The sequence below is a fragment of the Chelmon rostratus genome, chromosome 18 (assembly GCF_017976325.1).
Source record: "Chelmon rostratus isolate fCheRos1 chromosome 18, fCheRos1.pri, whole genome shotgun sequence".
Lineage (NCBI taxonomy): Eukaryota > Metazoa > Chordata > Actinopteri > Chaetodontiformes > Chaetodontidae > Chelmon > Chelmon rostratus.
This window is the reverse complement of record NC_055675.1, coordinates 13,969,517-13,987,324: the sequence shown is the minus strand read 5'-3', so window position 1 is coordinate 13,987,324 and position 17,808 is coordinate 13,969,517. Positions and strand designations below refer to the sequence as shown.

General features: G+C 40.5%; 2 protein-coding genes across 2 annotated transcripts; both read right to left on the bottom strand.

Annotated features, from left to right (window-relative positions):
* Window positions 1-359: 359 nt before the first annotated feature.
* LOC121622420 (hydroperoxide isomerase ALOXE3-like) lies at window positions 360-5,733 on the bottom strand. The gene is made up of 14 exons (XM_041959379.1): window positions 5,587-5,733; window positions 4,599-4,803; window positions 4,438-4,519; window positions 4,211-4,333; window positions 3,990-4,093; window positions 3,432-3,604; window positions 3,033-3,176; window positions 2,464-2,667; window positions 2,146-2,232; window positions 1,856-2,022; window positions 1,644-1,765; window positions 1,471-1,571; window positions 1,179-1,349; window positions 360-1,079 (listed from the first exon to the last, which is right to left on the bottom strand). Exons 1-14 carry the CDS (start codon window positions 5,731-5,733, stop codon window positions 900-902), a joined length of 2,010 nt encoding a protein of 669 aa, XP_041815313.1. The 3' UTR covers window positions 360-899.
* Window positions 5,734-9,228: 3,495 nt separating this feature from the next.
* Window positions 9,229-16,102, bottom strand: LOC121622025 (F-box only protein 30-like). Its single transcript, XM_041958807.1, has 3 exons — window positions 15,968-16,102; window positions 11,195-13,335; window positions 9,229-10,388 (listed from the first exon to the last, which is right to left on the bottom strand). The coding sequence occupies exons 2-3, from the start codon at window positions 13,277-13,279 to the stop codon at window positions 10,194-10,196; spliced, it is 2,280 nt and encodes a 759-aa protein (XP_041814741.1). The 5' UTR covers window positions 13,280-13,335; window positions 15,968-16,102; the 3' UTR covers window positions 9,229-10,193.
* Window positions 16,103-17,808: the final 1,706 nt, after the last annotated feature.

The following is a 17,808-nucleotide window of genomic DNA, read 5'->3' as shown; positions in this document are numbered from 1 at the left end:
TTGAAAAAGGTGTATTTCTGGTTCCACTCTGACAATGCTGCTGGACCATTTGATAGTTTCCTCTCATTGTGTTGCTAATATTGGGAGAAGCTGCAAACACTGAGAGTGTGTGAAGCTCTTGTGTCTGCATTCCAAACTGTGGCAGGGAGCGGGGGTGAAATGAGTTGCAATCAGTCCATTCTGATGTTTAAGCTTTGGCTTCCAGAAACAACTGACTCGCTTGTGATTAGAATTGCTAATGAAGTAACCAGATTAAAGTAGTGTTTTCACTAATTACCCTCACTTAAGTTATGTCAACTTTTACATCTGTAATAAATATGCAACACATGCTTAATCCCGTCATTGATTGACATGCCATTTTAATTTGAACTGCAAACAAGTAGATAAAACGTTCATACTGGTCCCCTTGCATAAGTACATAAGAAGTCATACGTTGCCATGTACTCTCTATAGTCTGTTCTCACATCATTAAAAAGTAAAAGGAAATACACAGCATACATATAGAATATATCAGTTAATGTCATAACCTGTAACAGCTGTTGCACTGGCAGGCAGAATATATGCCACCATATTCAACGTTTTGCCTACAGATAAATGCTGAGGTACCTACTTTCATGTGAGCCATTTTTAAAAATGACTCCAAGTTGGTGCTTAAGCATTTGCTTCCCAAACTGCTCATTTACTACTTGTAATACATAATTCTTACAAAGACACAAATGCCCTGCCACAGCCCCACTTAACATGATACAAGCAAAACATAGGCCTCTACTTCCTCTGCCATCTCACTCATTGTACTTAGCAAATTCAAAGTTTAACATACAAACCAGCATGCAGGACAGGTGTAAAGAAAGAAATGCATATTGTTAATAATGCAGAAAGAACAGCTTTATCAGGTTTAGTTATATAGTTACACTGTTCTCTATCTGAGTAGGGTTCATGTAGATGTAGGGTACTTCAAGCTGCAAGTTTCTTGCTGTAATTGCTTCACTGAGGGAGGACAACTCAGCTTGAAATTTCTTAATCGCCTGCTTCGGTGCAGGCTCATCGAATCGTTCCTCAGGGTATGTGCCCAAGAGGATCTGCCAAAAAGACAAACAGTAGATCAGAGTGACTGTATTTTCGTGCTGTTTTTTGTTTTTTGTTTTTTTTTTTGAAAAGCACATCATTGCCAAACTTACCACATCAGTGTACTTGTCTGAAAGTATCCACACCATTGCAGCAAAACGGACCGTCTCTCCAACATTTGGGAGGGTCTCCAAAATTGTCTCCATGCTTGACTGCCCCTTAGTGGTTGGAGGAGGTTTGTGCAGCAGGAGCGTGCCATTGGGCGCCCAGGAGTTATAGTCAAACTAAATTATGAAAGAAGCTTCGATATGTATCACTACTATTTTTGGAATTGTTGAAGGTCTTGATCAGATCAGTCGCTTGTTCCAACAAGTGTTCTATTTTGTAAGCTGTTCATTGCCTTACCTGTCCATTATTGACTGCAGCATGTTGAGCCGTCACAGTGAAGATCACCATGGTGATGAACTTAATCACTTCCTTGACAGTATTGAAGCTTGCCGGAAAGCCTGTTGGAAGCACAATCATCGTCATTTAATCAGCAAATTTTTGAACTATTTTATATATATATGATATTGTACCTGAAGCTTTGTTTCCTAAGAAGCCGTGTGTGAATATCTCACAGATCCATCCTTGCAGCTCAGTGTCTTTCCGGACCTCTCTGTCTGAGGGATAATAGTACTCCACTATTGCCTTCACAAAGCTGGTGAACACAAAATTATTTGATTTGAAAAAAGTCAAAGCAACATTTTGAGCTTACACTCAATACTCGCTCACTCTGTTGCTGCCTAACCTGTTGATGATGTTCCACAGCTTCAGGCCATCATCTCTGTAGTAGAAGTTGGGGATTGACTGCAGCCCCCGTGCAGCGATGTTCTCTGGCAGACAGAGGGAGCTGTAGGTCAGTTCAGAGACAGCCCTTCTTAGGAGCCCTGTCATCCCCTCCAGTCCAAGTGAACTCTGATAATCAACCATAGACAAATGAAAATGAGACTTGTTTATGGATCTTCACAAACAAAGTAAATGAAGACTCACTAAGGGGTAAATGTGGTATCAATATCTATACATGTGAAACATCCATACCGTGCTCAAAATCCCTTCTGGTCCAAAAATAGATTTGCGGGCCAAAGTATTTATTTGGAGAGTGTGACGGACATGAGGGACCAGCAGCTGTACGGGAAGAGGGCAGAATATTAAATGTACAACGTAAGAACTTCAACATGTCTGTAAATATATCAGCAAATAACAGGAAGCCCTGATGTCCCGTCATCACAGTAGGCTACAAGCAAACAAACAAAGAATTTTTTTCTGTACAAGCAAAACATTGTTGATGTAATGGCCCCTGATGGTTACAAAGCCAAACATGCTGTGTCTTTCTGATTTCAGCCAACATAAGTGTACCTTGTAGAGGGGATGAATCACAGGGAAGCTGCGGAGAGTGGCGACAGTGAAGACTTCCGCCAGAAGGTGGGTGCTCATGAAATGATAGACTGCCTGATGCTCCATTAAATCTGCATTTTTAATGAACATCTTGGCCAGCAGCCAGTCGGTCTCCAGGTCACTGGGCAGAAAGATGGGGTTCTCCTTTGAGGGTTTTTGATGCAACTGGAATGTGAAAAAAAAAAACATTTTATTATTTTAAAAAACACTGATGCACTTTAAATACAAACTGATGACTGTGGATGTCATTCCAGCAGGTAATGTGACGCAACATCAGATCTCAAGCTCTCGAAACTACTGTCCAAAGGTTCTAATTTACTTATGCATTGCCGTGTGTAGGCTGAATGCCCCCTACACGTTTTACGGGGCTCCACAAATGCAATGCAACTATGGCAAAGGCGGGACATTCTCGCAGCATGTGGGACATTCTTTTTGCTGCTGCTTTATAATCTACATGCCAACTAATCTACAGTGCTCTATTTGCAATGTGAATACTGTCACTGATTTGCTCTACTGTTATAGTGAAATACCTGTATTGCAATTGGCATCAGTTTGTTCTCTGGGTTCATGTAGAACAAACAGAGACCAGGAGTCGCATGCAGAGGTTCATCATTGTTCCCCTTAACAGGCATTCCATCCATCCTCTTGAAGTCACAGAGTAATATATTGCCTTTCTGTGTGGAAAGGAAAGATGGAGAAAAGAAGTGTGGCGGCCATCAAGAGAAATCACAGATTTGTACAATGAATTAAGGCAAAACCTTTTCATATGGGAGAAAAACAAGACAATATGAAGAGGTGTGATATTTGTCCACTGTTTTAAGACCTGGAAATATTCAAGGACTTTTCACTGCTGTACAAGTGAACTTCAAACCTACAAATAATCCCCTGAAGCAGAGATTCTTGCCCATAAAGCCACTTATCTTCCATACCTCCATTTCCCTCTTCAGAGAGCTTCCCTTTTCCAGGAACGGCTTCACCATCTGCTCCGTGACTGGGAAGTTTGAGGGAAGCACTGAGCACCTCTTGATCACGTTGGGGTTGACTGCGTTCAGAAACTGGTATCCAAAAAAGTCGTCTTCCTTCCAGTGTTCTGCAACATAGTCTGGAAGAAAATAGCAACTGGCAAATATAACATGTAGCTACTACGTAAAGCATTAGAAAATATAGCCCGGGTCCGTGTGGTGCTAGCTCAGTAGTTTGTATCAGTCACCTTGCTGAGGGACATGTAGCTGTCCCTTAGCACTTTTTGAACTCCTGAGAAAATATGTGTCTTTTAGCTAAGAGTGAGCCAACCATCATGTATTGACCCCAGCACAACTTGTAGCATAGACATTTTTATTCCATGTTTTTTTTCTACTGAGGCCTAAGGCCACTTAGTTAAGATTATGTATCGGCGTGTATACATGTATACTTGTATGCATAGACGCCTGTTATTATGAGACTGTAAGAATGACAGTGTTGAGGTGAGTTAAAAAGCAGAACTCTACCTGACATTGTTGTCCTTTTGGACCCAAAGATTTTTTTTATGTCCTCCATGTTTTCCCATTGTTCAGTGGATCCAAACAGCCCCTTGAACATGAGTTCAGCATCGCTGAAATAAGAAGGAATAAGAACAAAGCCATGCAAAATGCAGACAATTAAACAATACACTGACATTAATGCTTCAAAATAGCAAAAGCCATAGATAGTAGATAAATTACTGACTCACATTATTGTCTTTGTGTATTGCATTTCCATTGATTTGGACAAAGAGAAGCTTAATTCAGCTGGGAGCTCAGATGTGTTTTTGAAATGACTGCGGTGTGGTAGCCTCTGATCAGGAATCGCCCATCTAGAAAAAATAGCAAAAGCAAAAAGAAGATCACAAGATTTGACCAGATGATCCTCTGAGACGAACTGCAGCTGTGGGGCTCTACTGCCCACATGAAAACTTACTGGTACAAGCTCCGTCTAACTATCAGCTCTTTCTCCCGATGGTCAGTCAGCAGGGGGTGGTCCTCCTCAAAAACCTTCATGGCTGAGACATAAAATCAGTAAAATTTAAAGTGACATCACTCATAAGAGGAAAACTCTGAGATGTGGTATTTGAAGCAGACCTCTCCCTCCTCTCAGCTCCAGCAGCTCTCCCCTGGAGATCCATCTGTAACAGGGGAAGAGAATGGCATCTCCCTCTGGAGTGGTCACCACTATTTTGGAGCAGTACCACTCGTCTTCTGGGAGGAGAAAGAACTGATCTTTCTCCACCTTCACCAGCAGAAGTTTCCCCAGAGACAAACTGGATTTCACCGTATAAATCCCTGTCTGGGAAAAGGGTGAAGGTACTTTATAATGTCTGTGATAAAGCAGAAAATAATAATTACATCAGGACAGAGCAAATGCAACACAAAGAAGACTCACAGCCTTTCATCAGTATATGTTAAAACTAAGACTGCACAGACTCTAACAATACTCCCATACTGGCTTTCTCAGTCACTGGTAATAGCAATTTCTGTTTGCATCATCTCAAATATTGTCTTTGCATGGTAACATCAAACAACATATGAAGGAGAAACAATGGAAAACACTGACTGGCGTTGATTATAAATAGGAGTATATACTTACTATGTAAGCACAAGGAGGTTCAGTAGAAAATTATAAAAAATAAAATATTAGGGGAAAAAGATCCTCTACATCTGTTGATTTAATAGAAGTAGTTGGAGATTTTAAACCTACATCTTGATGTGGATCTGCAACAAAATATGCATGTTGATAGTCGATCATGCTGATCACATTCTGGAAATATTAGGGCGTCATACATGCAGGAATTTAGCACAATTTCAGGAGAGTCAGACTCACGGCCATGAGGCGTTACAACAAACCCAAGTCATCACTGCTGCATTTTTCCAGTTGCCAAATATCTTAGCGTTATGATCACTTTCATTTCTGGCATGATAGCATTATTGTGTCAGGTGAGAGATGTGAGCTCATCTTGAATGAGATCAACCACGAACATTACCCCTGCACCATCTGAGCTGCATGTGCTCATGTAACCAAATGCCACCCCAACACTCATATATGAACAGTCAACAATTGGATTCATCTTACCATCCCAGTTTGAAAATCTACACCAGGGTTGTTCAGCACAGTTCGCTCACTCTTCCCTTCAGTTCCAATTAAGGTGGCGTATATGTAGTCAAATGTTCCAGCATTTGTCATGTCACCTGTTGTGACTTCTAGCTTGTACTCAGCCATGGTCATTCAGCAGCAGTTCTGTTCAGACTGAAATAAAAAATGAAATAAACTCAATGGCAAATAAATAAATAATAGAAGTAAAATACCTACTTCACCTACCTTTTGCCTTTCTTTGGCTCCTGCTACTCTCTGTTCGCCTCCTTTTTTATGTCACCACATCTCGTGCTCCTCCCCCCCAATAAGAGATCATTTCATTATGATTTGTATGAATGCAAACTATTAGAGAAGGTTCATCTAAGTTCTTTCTTTTTGCTGGACATAACCCAAGAATACATTTGTAAAGAGAGAACATACAGTACACACACAGATACAGACACACACACAAAATCAATTAAGATACCACTTTTTACATAAAGGTACAGCCTTGTAATTCTGACTAACTCACTGATGGATGGTCATTAAACTATGATTTCACTGGAGGTCACAGTAGCCAGATCCAATTATACAAAACGCTGATTAGAATTCAGTTATGTAAATAATAACTGCTCTAACATTTTTGCCTTGAGTGCTACCACCATGACAGATGCACACCGGTGTCAGCGCAGCTCCACTGGTTAAATGAAGGCTTAATCCGGTTTTTCTCAGTATAGCCTTTGCCACAGTGCATGCCAACAAGCTACCATTAGGAAGAAAAGCACATTGAACTGTACGTACGTGTTCTTGCTATCTATAAAAATACTAGATCGTTTTGCTGAGGAAATTGCTCTGATTTTCATTGAAAGTTATTTGTTGGGACACATGGAGAGGAGTTTAACACAGACTACACAAATTATTAATGTGTCACAAGGCAGAGTATGTTGACACTGATGGACTATCGATACTACTCTGCATAATACAATAGATTCCAGGTGTGCAGATTTCCAAATGTACTGTATGTATGTTATCGCGTTTATTTACTTATTTCTTACACAGGCACTGGTGGCACTTTTTTGCACAACAAATCCTGAATCCTAAATTGAGTGCATATGCAGAGGAAGTAAAAAAAACCCCAAACATTTTGGACTTTTAATAGGTGATGCATAGCTGAGTGTGTGAGTTAACATCCTAGTAGAACATAACACACACACACCAGCCATACAGTACAGTCTCTACTAGCAGGATAAGCTAAGAGTACCAGTTAAACTATGTGAATCACTGTGTCAGCAGATACACAATATTATTACTGCTACATTACATTGGACAAAGCTATGTATTTTGCCTTCTTGCAGACTGTTGGATTGCACGATTGATACCCTGCTAATGTCTCTGTGGTAAGTATGTATGAAGCTGGCAGTGTTGTCCAAGATACTTGAAAAATGTAATCCTTATTCATGATGTTACTCTTAAAGTACTTAACTCAGCGCAAAAGTAACTTACATTTCTTGTCGATCAACTCCATTAACTCCAAAACCCATTTAATTCACCTTTTGTATTCAAAAGCTGCACTAGGCAATAATTGAACCCCTTGTCAATCTAGGCACCATGGCATCATTTAACAGGAAGTCAGTTTACTTATTCATAGTATTTACTGACTATCAGTGCTTGGCTTAATTTGAGTCCATGACACTGCCCGCGGCAGAGGTCCTGTCCTCAGTTCACACCATTTAACTCTGAGAAAAAAAAGGCCTATTTGCCTACCAGTGACTGTTAGCAAGACAGCTTATAAAAGACAGCTTGTAATTAAGACATCTTAGAAGTCTTAATTATATGCCGTCTGTCCACTCAGCATAAAGAGAACTAGCTGGGATTAATAACTGTAATCACCGACTTTCAAATGGTTGCCTCACCCCACTTCCTCCTGTAACGAAGTAGCGCAGTAATATGCTAGCTAGGGAATCCTGCTTGTAGTAGTAAATTTCACTATGGTCACAAATCAAAAACAAGATATATAATGTGTTTATCAGTGAGCTTTAGAGGGGTTGGTAGTTGGATTTTGTTACCTTTGGACATGCTAGCAGTTTCCTTGTGCAGGGGGTGAATCATTGGGAGGTTGCGAGGAGTTGCCACTGTAAAAACTTCTGCCAGCAGATGACTGTTCTGCAAAGACTGATCAATTCATTATAGAGGGTGTCTGTATGCCTCACCCATATCTTGGCCAGCAGCCAGTCAGACCCCAAGTCACTAGGCAGAAAAACAATGTTCTGCTCTGACAGCTGCTGACTGAGCTGAGGGAGGAAGCACGGTTGAGTTTGGAGTTTGGAAAATGTACAGCATCAGAGAAATGATTAATTAGATATATGAGGAACCTGATGGCTGGTGATGGGCAGCAGTATCTTCTCTGGATTCAGGTACAGCAGTCAGAGCTGCCGGTTTACCATCAATAACTCTTCTCAGGAGACCTTCCATAATCTTGCAATCACTAATGAAGATAATGCCTTTCTGTAGAATATCAATGACTGATGTGAGGCATTTTAAAAAGATGAGTGGTAAGGGGAAGTTTAAAACATCTAACATCACAGGAAATATACTTTTTCATACCTTCATCTCTGCAGTCAAAGAGTTTCCGTTGGCCAGAAAAGGTCTCACCATTTCTTCTCTGACTACAAAGTTGGAGGCATGTTTTGTGGTGGTGGAATGACAGAAATAAAACTAGCTGAGCTGTGAAATAGAGGAGTAATGGTGAGTTTGAAAGATAATGAATAACATTGTCTTTCAAATTTAACAAGTACACTTACCAGTGAACTTTTGAAGCAAATGTTTCTGTTTTTGGTCAACAAAAAGTTTCAACACTTCCCTCCTCGGATAGAGACAGAAAGTAACTGATGTAGAGCGGGGCTTGAGTACAGGTCAACTGGTCTGCAACAGTGAGATAAACTGTCACTGGAGGTCACACGGATGCAATTCTCGTAGTAAAGCACCTTACTCTCACTGTTATCAAAGAACTGGGGATCATGGGTAACCTGAAGTTCTTCTAAGTTCGTCCTCTTCGCTGATAATAACAGAAGATTTTTTGAATACAAGAATACATTTGCAAATCATACCTTCCAGTCTATGAAGATGCAAATATACTGTATCAGACAGCTTCAGCTTTCTGGGAACCTGATAGGACAGACGAGGTGATAGTGATAGTAGAGAGATGAAAGAAAGAGGGTGAGTAAGCAGCAAAGGTCCCCAGTCCGATTCAAACTGGGGATGGTCAGATGATCTTAACCCCAAACCACGTGGTCACCCAAAAAGTGACTGTATTTAAGTGGCACGAAAGAGCATTCAGATGTGTATATTCCAACCACTCCAGGAGGATCAAACTCCTTGAAGCCAAAAAAATGAGTATCGCCTTGCCAGTGAGCAAATCCCTGTTGAGGGACAGGTTTGCTGTGAGCCCTGTCACCATAACGGCTGTATACAGCTCTTAGGGAAATTACAATACTTAAATGTAGCCTTAAAAACAGCAGAGATGTTTCAAATATTTTGTTCAGCATGTTTATATCAATAAGGGTAAATAATAGAAACCACTCATTGTAATGCAATACAATTCAACAGCACCACAAACGACTTCCTCTAAAATAATCATAGTTAAATCAGCACCTCTCTAAAATGGTTTTGACAAGAACTCAACATTATAACCTTATGTAGGCTTCATTGCCAGCTGTTGTATAAGACTACATTTGTTTGTGTATGTATGTATGTGTACCTAATAAACTGACAACTATCTGTATATAGCTGTTCTTAAAAGCTACACTACAGTTAAGATTTCAAAACATCTTCTACTTGCCCATAACATGTACATTACTGTATATGCACAACATACAACATGGCTCTGTTCAGCATAAGATGCGAAAATTTGTAAGTAAAGATATTTCTCTTGTATCCAAGTACCTCTTGATAATAACAATTAGGCTTATGACTACGAGGAGCATTCAAGATAAACAATTATATAAAAGGCTGTAAAGACTTTATTAAATGGTAGCAAATCACAAGCATCATCAGGCTATCCTCATTAATATCCATCTGTTTTGACTTCCTGACAGAAAACAGACTTGCATCAGGTTGACACCCTCTATAAGGATCAGAAAGACTAGATCATTTAGGGTCACATACCAACATAGGAGGGATGAGCAAATCTTGTGTAAAGTGCTGTCATAACTTCTGTCACACAGAAATAGTGCAATATAACCAACAATCTGCTTTTTCCCATGGCTACTACTGAAAGGCAAGATAGTGAAAACATTTTAAATTCCATTTTTTCAGTATACCATATAGAATAATATATTATATATATAATCTATTGTGCATATTTGTCTTTCAGAATAAGGGCGTGTGTACAACACAAATCCATGCAAAGCTGGGTTTTTTTCACCATATGGAGACCAATCACAACAACAGTCCTTCACTGTGGCAAGTAAGGTGTTATTTCATTAAGGCTTCCTCATGAGCTAGTGTCACAAAGTTCATTGTTTTCAAGACAGAAAATCTTTTAATTGCTGCTTCCACATAATACCACAGCGACCCTCGTGTAACTATGAGAGGGCAGCCTTGTTTGGTCAGGTGTTAATGTGACGCAGGGCGTGGCGCAGTGAGTGTCCGTCTCGTGCAGTACACATGGCAGGAAGGGGCACAGGCTCTGTCTTGTGTTCCACTACGTTGAAGTGGCACTTCTTGAGATGGTCCGACATGCTGGGGAGATCCGTGAAATGCCACGACAACACCGGGCTGAAGGCAGTGCTGAATCTCCACACCTGCAACAGTAAATGAAACAGGATGTTGAAATAAACAGGGAACTTCATGCCAAACATTTAATAGTTTGTTACATGCAATTTCCATTCAATCCTGGTGTAAATCTACACCATGTGCTTGTGTTACAGCACCCCTAAATCTTAAAATTTCCTTCTAGATCAAGGTTAACGTTTAAAGCAGCAGTTCAACACTTATTACTATCTTTCTTTCCATCTTCTTATGGAAAAAGACTGAGATATAACTTCTTCATTAGTGAGTTTTGAAAGGTGCTGGTAGCTGGTGGTGGATTTTGTTTCTTTAGACAGAGTCAGTCTAACTGTACCCCCCTAATTTCAAGTCTTTGTGTTATGCTAAGCTAACTGGTTGCGGACTACAGCTACATATTTGCCAAACAAACACTCGAACGGCACTAGCCTTCACATCTAACTCTGGCAAGAAAACAAATAAGGGCATTCTCAAAAATGTCAAAACACTCCTTGTCAATTTTCTGTTTAAATTCAAAACAAACAGTTTAAGCTTTGGTGTCATTACTCCACAAAATCAATCTTTCTCTTTAAAACAGCTCTGAAATAATTATTTTTTTTATTGCATGATGTTAATAATATGGTCACTTTAACCATTAGTGTGTGAATGATATTGTCGCATTTATTGTAGAGCTGGTGGCACATCAGCTATTTGCAGTGTTGTCTCTTACAGATGCACAAGCATCTTTGTAACCATTTTGATAAGTTATTTAGAGATTTTCTTTTTTTAATTTTATCAAAGACACTGACATACTGTAGGTTTACAATACAGGTTTTCAACTCACTCTATTTTTAATCTGCCATGTCACAGTACCAGGAGCACCAGGGCACTGTCTTCGCTCCCACTGCAGGTCCACTATACCCCTGGTCTGGAGGAGACTGGCACACACCTCCCTCATTGTCCGTGACACCAACGACAGCTGACACAGGCTGAAACTGTCCAGGAACCCAGCTATGTGCCACAGTATCTCAATGGGAAGCCCGCTAATTTGGTCAGACTGGGAGTCACTTGGAAGTTTTGCCTTTGGGCAAGGCTGAACCCCAAAGGACCTGAGGTGCCTGTCATGAACCACCTTGGCCCCCTGGGTGGATGGATAAAACCTCCTCTGGGAAAATGTGCAACCATAATATGCCAGGGGGCAGCGGTGCTCCATCCAACCATTGAGACCAGCATGAATGTCACCATGAACATTTGTGAAATGGGAAGAAAACTGGTCCCGGCGGAATGACTGACCACAGACGAAGGGGAACATGTGCTGGTAACGGGGGTTGGGAGGGAGGTAGCGGTTATGTGGAACCGCCTCCACCTCCAGAGCTTCCAGGACAAGGCCAAGGCGGAGTGTGCGGAAAGGGCTGGGGTAGGAGAGCTGGGGGGCAGCATGGTCACAGGCAGACGCAGAGGCCATGTCACCCACTCTAGTGTTGGTTACCAAGATCGTTGCAGGGAAAGTGAAAGTCTGTGTGCCAAAGTCAACACGGTGGCCATCAACAAAGACTGTATCAGAGATCCTTCTACACTCTCTGGACTCCTCTAAACAGAATAGCAGGGCTGCTGTGATCAGATCAATCTCTCCCAGACCCATGGGATCATCATCCTGCTCCAGGTCCGAGGTATCCACTGCCTTGTCCTCCATATTGGGTCGCAATCTGTACAATGGCTGTCTGTCCGGGACGACACCAATCTGTTGATTAGGTAATGAACATTGGCCCTGGACCCTAAAAAACTGGTAGTTGTGAAACTTGTGCTCAGGCCCATTATTTTCTAAAAGAACTAGCCCCCTATCTTCTTTAACCACATGACCAGCCCGCTGTGCCACACCCTGGCTGACATGCACTGGAGATGCCATTGGAGGCGGGACTGGCTCCTGAGAAACGGCAGCATTCATGTCATCTTGCACCATAACAGGACAGGCTGTCTCCAGACGGGTCTCAGGTGCTCCTGACAGCAGTCCATTGGTTGTGTTTAAAATCTGTCCTTCTGCTCCTTTCAGAGCCCCACTTCCTTTCAAACAGCTAGAACAAACACTTTGCTCCTCCATCTCGCTTCTTTTCAAATCTTCAGCAGCTACAGGTGTTTTGTCTTCCGGCCCATTCTGAAGGTCTCCATTGAGGCTCAATCTATTCGGCTGCACAGCAGCTCCTCTGTTCTCTGTACTGCTGTCAACAGAGTTGGCACTGCTAACAAATTCTAAAGCAGCAACTAGGCTTCTCGCAGTCTCAACCGTGGCCTCATACAGTTTACTGAAGTGCTCCTCGTTCAAGCCATTAATTCCACTGACAATTTTCTCCTTTGCCGAGCCTGGTGGGGGAGGTTGTGGCTGATGTGAGGAAGATGACTGTGAAGGTGACTCAATAAAGGTGGAGGCCTCGGGAGCAGATGTAAGCAAAACTGAGCCTGTTGCTCCGTTGTCCTTGCTAACAGGGACAAGTGGCTCTCCCTTTGCAGTAGGTGCCATAGCAATCACCTTGAGGGACTCCAGTAGTGTACGCTGGTCCTGAAGGGCCAGTGCCATGTCTAGCTGCTCCACCTCCTCCACACCACGGCTCAGGCTCTCATAGGAAGTATAGTCCAGGCAGCTAATGGGCCACCTGTTCCACTCCATAGTGCAACACACCACTCCAGCTGGACACACTTCGAGGTGTGCATACATTTGGTTGCGCACCAGGGTGGCGGGACAGCCGTAGCCACTGTTTAGGCAGGGTACTCTCACCAATGGGCACATCAGGTGGTGCTCATCAACTTTGCAGGAGTGAAATACAGCCCCACACACCAGAGGACAGGTGATAAGCTCACAAGAAATGCCTGGTTGAGGTCTGACCGTGCATCTCTGGTAAACACAGGACATACAGTGAACATGGTCCTCCGCCATCTTCAGAGCTGGGGTGGAAAGCCTCTGAGGGTGACTCTGTGAGGAAATCCGCTGCCCTGCCAAGTAAGTGGAAAGAGCAAATACTGTCAGTTTATTAAAGAAAAACAAGACAAAACAAAACAAGACACCATTGATCCCCAGGGGGAACTCAGTGGTGTGGTGTAATATACAGAGGAATCTAAGTCTTCTAAGGCTTCAGCCTGACCTACATTGCGTTGGAGCTTGTGTCACCACGTGTTTGATGAATAAGCTTCAAATGCCACTGCCCCTTCAGAAACCACTTCATTTAGTCTAACAGTTTTACATGTTTTGCAACTATATACTTATCTGATAGATACTAAAACTGTGGTTAAATGAGAAAACAGGAGAATGATGGAAAAATACACTGATGTACGTAGACGTGATCACAAGAACGTTTTGAGCTACCAAGTAATAACATTTAGTAAAAAAAAGCACTCTCCAGTCACGTCACATTATAGTGCTACTCAGATGAAATTCTACAAAAGAGAAAAATAGCAATCTTAGACTTTTATTGTGCACATTTCAGACTGAAACACTAGAACCGGCATGGTGTTTGGCCCAGTTGTGAATGGCTGCTATACGTACTGCAAACCACCAGATGTCACTGCTCGCTGAGGTCCATGTCCCACAGCTTCAATTATTTTTTTGAGCATAGACAGGAAGAAAGCTCCAAAACTTCAAAGGCCTAGTTAAAGACTAGATAAATGCAAAAAGGATAGCAAAAGAAATAAGCAAGACTAAACATGAATCTGGATCCCACTAGAAGAAAAACTATACAATAAATCAACATTTAACAGCTATACGTAACACAATGCCCAAGACCAGTGTCCATGGAGGTGTTTTAAGCGAACTAATGTAGTGAATGTGCACAAAACAGATCTTAACATACCTTCCTTATATTCCTGAGCAAAGTAAATATACTGAGGTCTGTGTGAATAGATTAATACTATGTAACAAAGTATTTTGTAAAAATAATAATAATAATAATAATAACAATAATAATAATAATAAAGTACACACGACAACAGCAAATAAAGTCCAACAAACTTGAAGTTCCAATTTATGGTTAATGGCCACGCACCTCAAACGGGTCAGACTGGTGAAGAATATTCACTACATTTATAAAAGAAAGCACAAATTTCTTCCAACAGGTAAGACAAAAGTAAGTCATGTTGAAAATATTAAAGAGCAATAACATCATACTTTGCCAAGTTACACAGACCATATCATAAAATAACATTACAGAGATTGATATTGAATATGTAAATACTGACGTGGTTAAACTGACGTGATCTTTTGTCATTTTTGATAAAGGTGACATAAAACCATAACTGACATATAAACATAACAGCCTCCTCATATAAACACACTGACAAATCAATGAAACAGGACTACCAAACAAACTGAATGACTAAGCAAACCTAAACTGTGCGAGGTGCTGCTGTTGTGTCTCTTGCCATGTCTGCAGAGGCTGCACAACAACAGTGAAGCAGTGCCCCCACTCCACCCTATGTGAAAGACAACTGCAGTCACGTGACGCACCTAAAAAGCTGCCTCATACAAAAACCTTATTAGGAAGCTTCCCAGCTCCATAACAAGGAGGTCAAAACCTTTCCTTTTTTACATTTGGAGCAAGTCATGAGACAGTTCCAGAACGACTGCAGAAAACAAAACAATTAAGAACTAAATTATTGAAAAACACATTTTGCTCTTTCTAAGTTACATTAGTAGTATGATCCAAGCTTGATCCAAAGCTGCAGTTTGATTAAGGTCTAATTGTGAACATATTGTATTATTTCCTGTTCATAGAAAATGGTAAAGTATGATGATTTCTTATATACTGGCTGAGAAAAACAATGTACTATGTAAAGGATGGTATATAGTACATATATACTATATGCAATTAATATGCAGTATGGAATTAGGACACAGCGTCGTATGTTGACAGAATACTGAGAAAGTTACTGTGTACGTTCTGCAACTGAGATGCTCATCTACGATGCTGTTGCGAGGTAACACAGCACCAGTCTGTCCGTTTCCATAACAAATATCAAAACAATGTATGACATTTGAAAAACAATATCTATTCTGTCACTTCTGTCACAAGATTTTGGCTAGAAGTAACGTATAAATGCAGCTTGAATGATTAGGTCATGTGCGGTTACTGATGTCCATGCAAGTCACTGAACTATGATATCGTTACACGTTATTATAGCTGACTCTTTAACCATACCGGCTTTGGTTAAATTACATTTCAGCCCGTATTTAATCAGTCTACGGCACTTGACTTAAACAAGTGCTCCAAATAAGGGGCATACGCTGATAGCAGCTAATAAGGCTGCAGCTTACCAGGAACAAACAGTACTGAACAGAAGCTGATCAGTGGTCCTAACAGCTGAGGTTAAATCACACAGCACTATAGCAAAGGGACCGCCGATAACAACATAAGCTTTTCCTGTAGTGTACTGTTGTTTGTATACATCCCCTACTGCAAGGTAGTTTGCTGTCAACTGTCATTTCGCTATTAAATCAACTTGTTTTGTAACAATGACAAGCTAGCTTACACTTGACGGCTAATGTTGGCTAACAACAGCTAGCCAACTCGGAAGTTCACAACAAGATAACTTAGCAAGATCATGTTGGGTTAGCATGTGAGTAGCTCCTCACCGTATCGTTGTGTTGGCAGGAAAACGTAGGATAAGATATGCTTGGTTGTTATATATAAATACAATTAGCGGTTACTTTATCTCTGCAGAGGAACTGCTAATGATAGCTAGCTACAAGTCCTCTCAGTCAGCCTGCTTTTTTTCTGTTCAAAACTTTATTAACCAAATTCAATTTTAGGTTTAGCGTTACAAGTGTTCATATGGACTCGTATTGACATGATAAAAAGAAAAACGGAAAGAACAATAAAGGTCAAAATAGAATAAAATCTAATTATATATTTAGTCCTTTGTAACTTTAAAGAATTTAACAAAAACGTTAAGTCTGAAGGGAAAGTTTAAAATAATAAAAGGAAATCGACATTTGTAAAATAATTAACCCATAACATTAAATAATTTACAGTGACTGTTCCTTTCATTTAAAATATGCTGTTACATCTTCAACAGACAGTTTGAAATTATACTTTTAAGGTATGAAAATGAAACATAAATCTGAATAGTCAAACTACATTCGTAAAAGAGAGAAAATATTTTGTGCAATTCATTTTCAATATTCTTGTCACGCCATTTTTCTGTGATATTTATACCACCTATAAATCAAATTAAAGCACGGGAAATAGCTTTGCAAACAGACTCTCTTCAAAGTCTATAGTTGAGAGGGAAGTTATGATACATTCATGTCATGACACTTGATATTAAGTGTATAGCAATAAATAAATCAGACACAAAAGTCACTTGGCCTACCAGGAAAATCATGTTAATCTTTAGACCCAATTACCTTGCCTGACGCATCTTTTTAAGGAACATGCAGTAACCAATAACAAACAGGAGAGGTCACTGTTGTATCATTTTTGCGGCCTTGCATCAAGTCTCAGTCCACCTTAACTGAAGGAGACGCCACGTTTCGAGGTCGGGGTCACCTACAAAACAGCACCCCTGGTGATGGAGGAGCTGACTCATGGATACAACAGCAGGACAGTGCTTTGCAGTACTGAATAGACTTGTCATGAGGGGACTGAAACAAACAAATGCAATCATCTCACTTTACACAACATAGCATTTGAAATGATTATTGTATAAAGAGAAACAGAATTTGCAGTGACTTCTTATTAAAATCTGTATATTTCTGAAATATATATTTTTTTAATTGTTAAGTTGTTTTAGTTTATATCTCACCCCTTGTATATAATCCAAACCCAACTCAAATTTCCAAATGCCTAATGGGCTACAAAACTTAATTTTTGTTACATATACAGATTGAGTTATTATAAGTTACATGCTGTATATGTTCATATTCAACCAGAAAAATGTAATACTTAAGTTCTTTTGTTAAGGCCACTATGGTGCCACCATATCCTGCCCACCTGTTTTTTCCCCCTGTCTGGTGCTGACATCCTCTGCAAGTTCTCAATGTGACATTATTCACAACAAACCTGGTATTTGTGTATGTTCTTTGTGCTGTTTTTTGTAAGATGTCGCCTTTTTAATAGGCTATCAATCCCACGTTGATGGAAAGGACACGTTTTGCTGAATAAATGCCAACTTCCCTGAGTCTCCTGAGTTCCGCCAAGCAAGGCCTAACATGAAAAATGGGGTTGCCAAAAGATTGATTGATGGGGTTTATGTTTTAAGAAAAAAAGAAGTGTTTTCAATTTTTGGATCATCTAATTTTTACGAACATTGCAAAACGACGGTGGCATCAACATGAGCCATTCTGAGTGAAAGGAGGACCACTCCAAAGCATAAAAATTACGGTATGATTATTTTACACAATTTCTTTTAATTGATACTGTAGTTACAGAAGTGATTAGCCTCTCTTGACCAGCACTGCATCATCAAAATAGT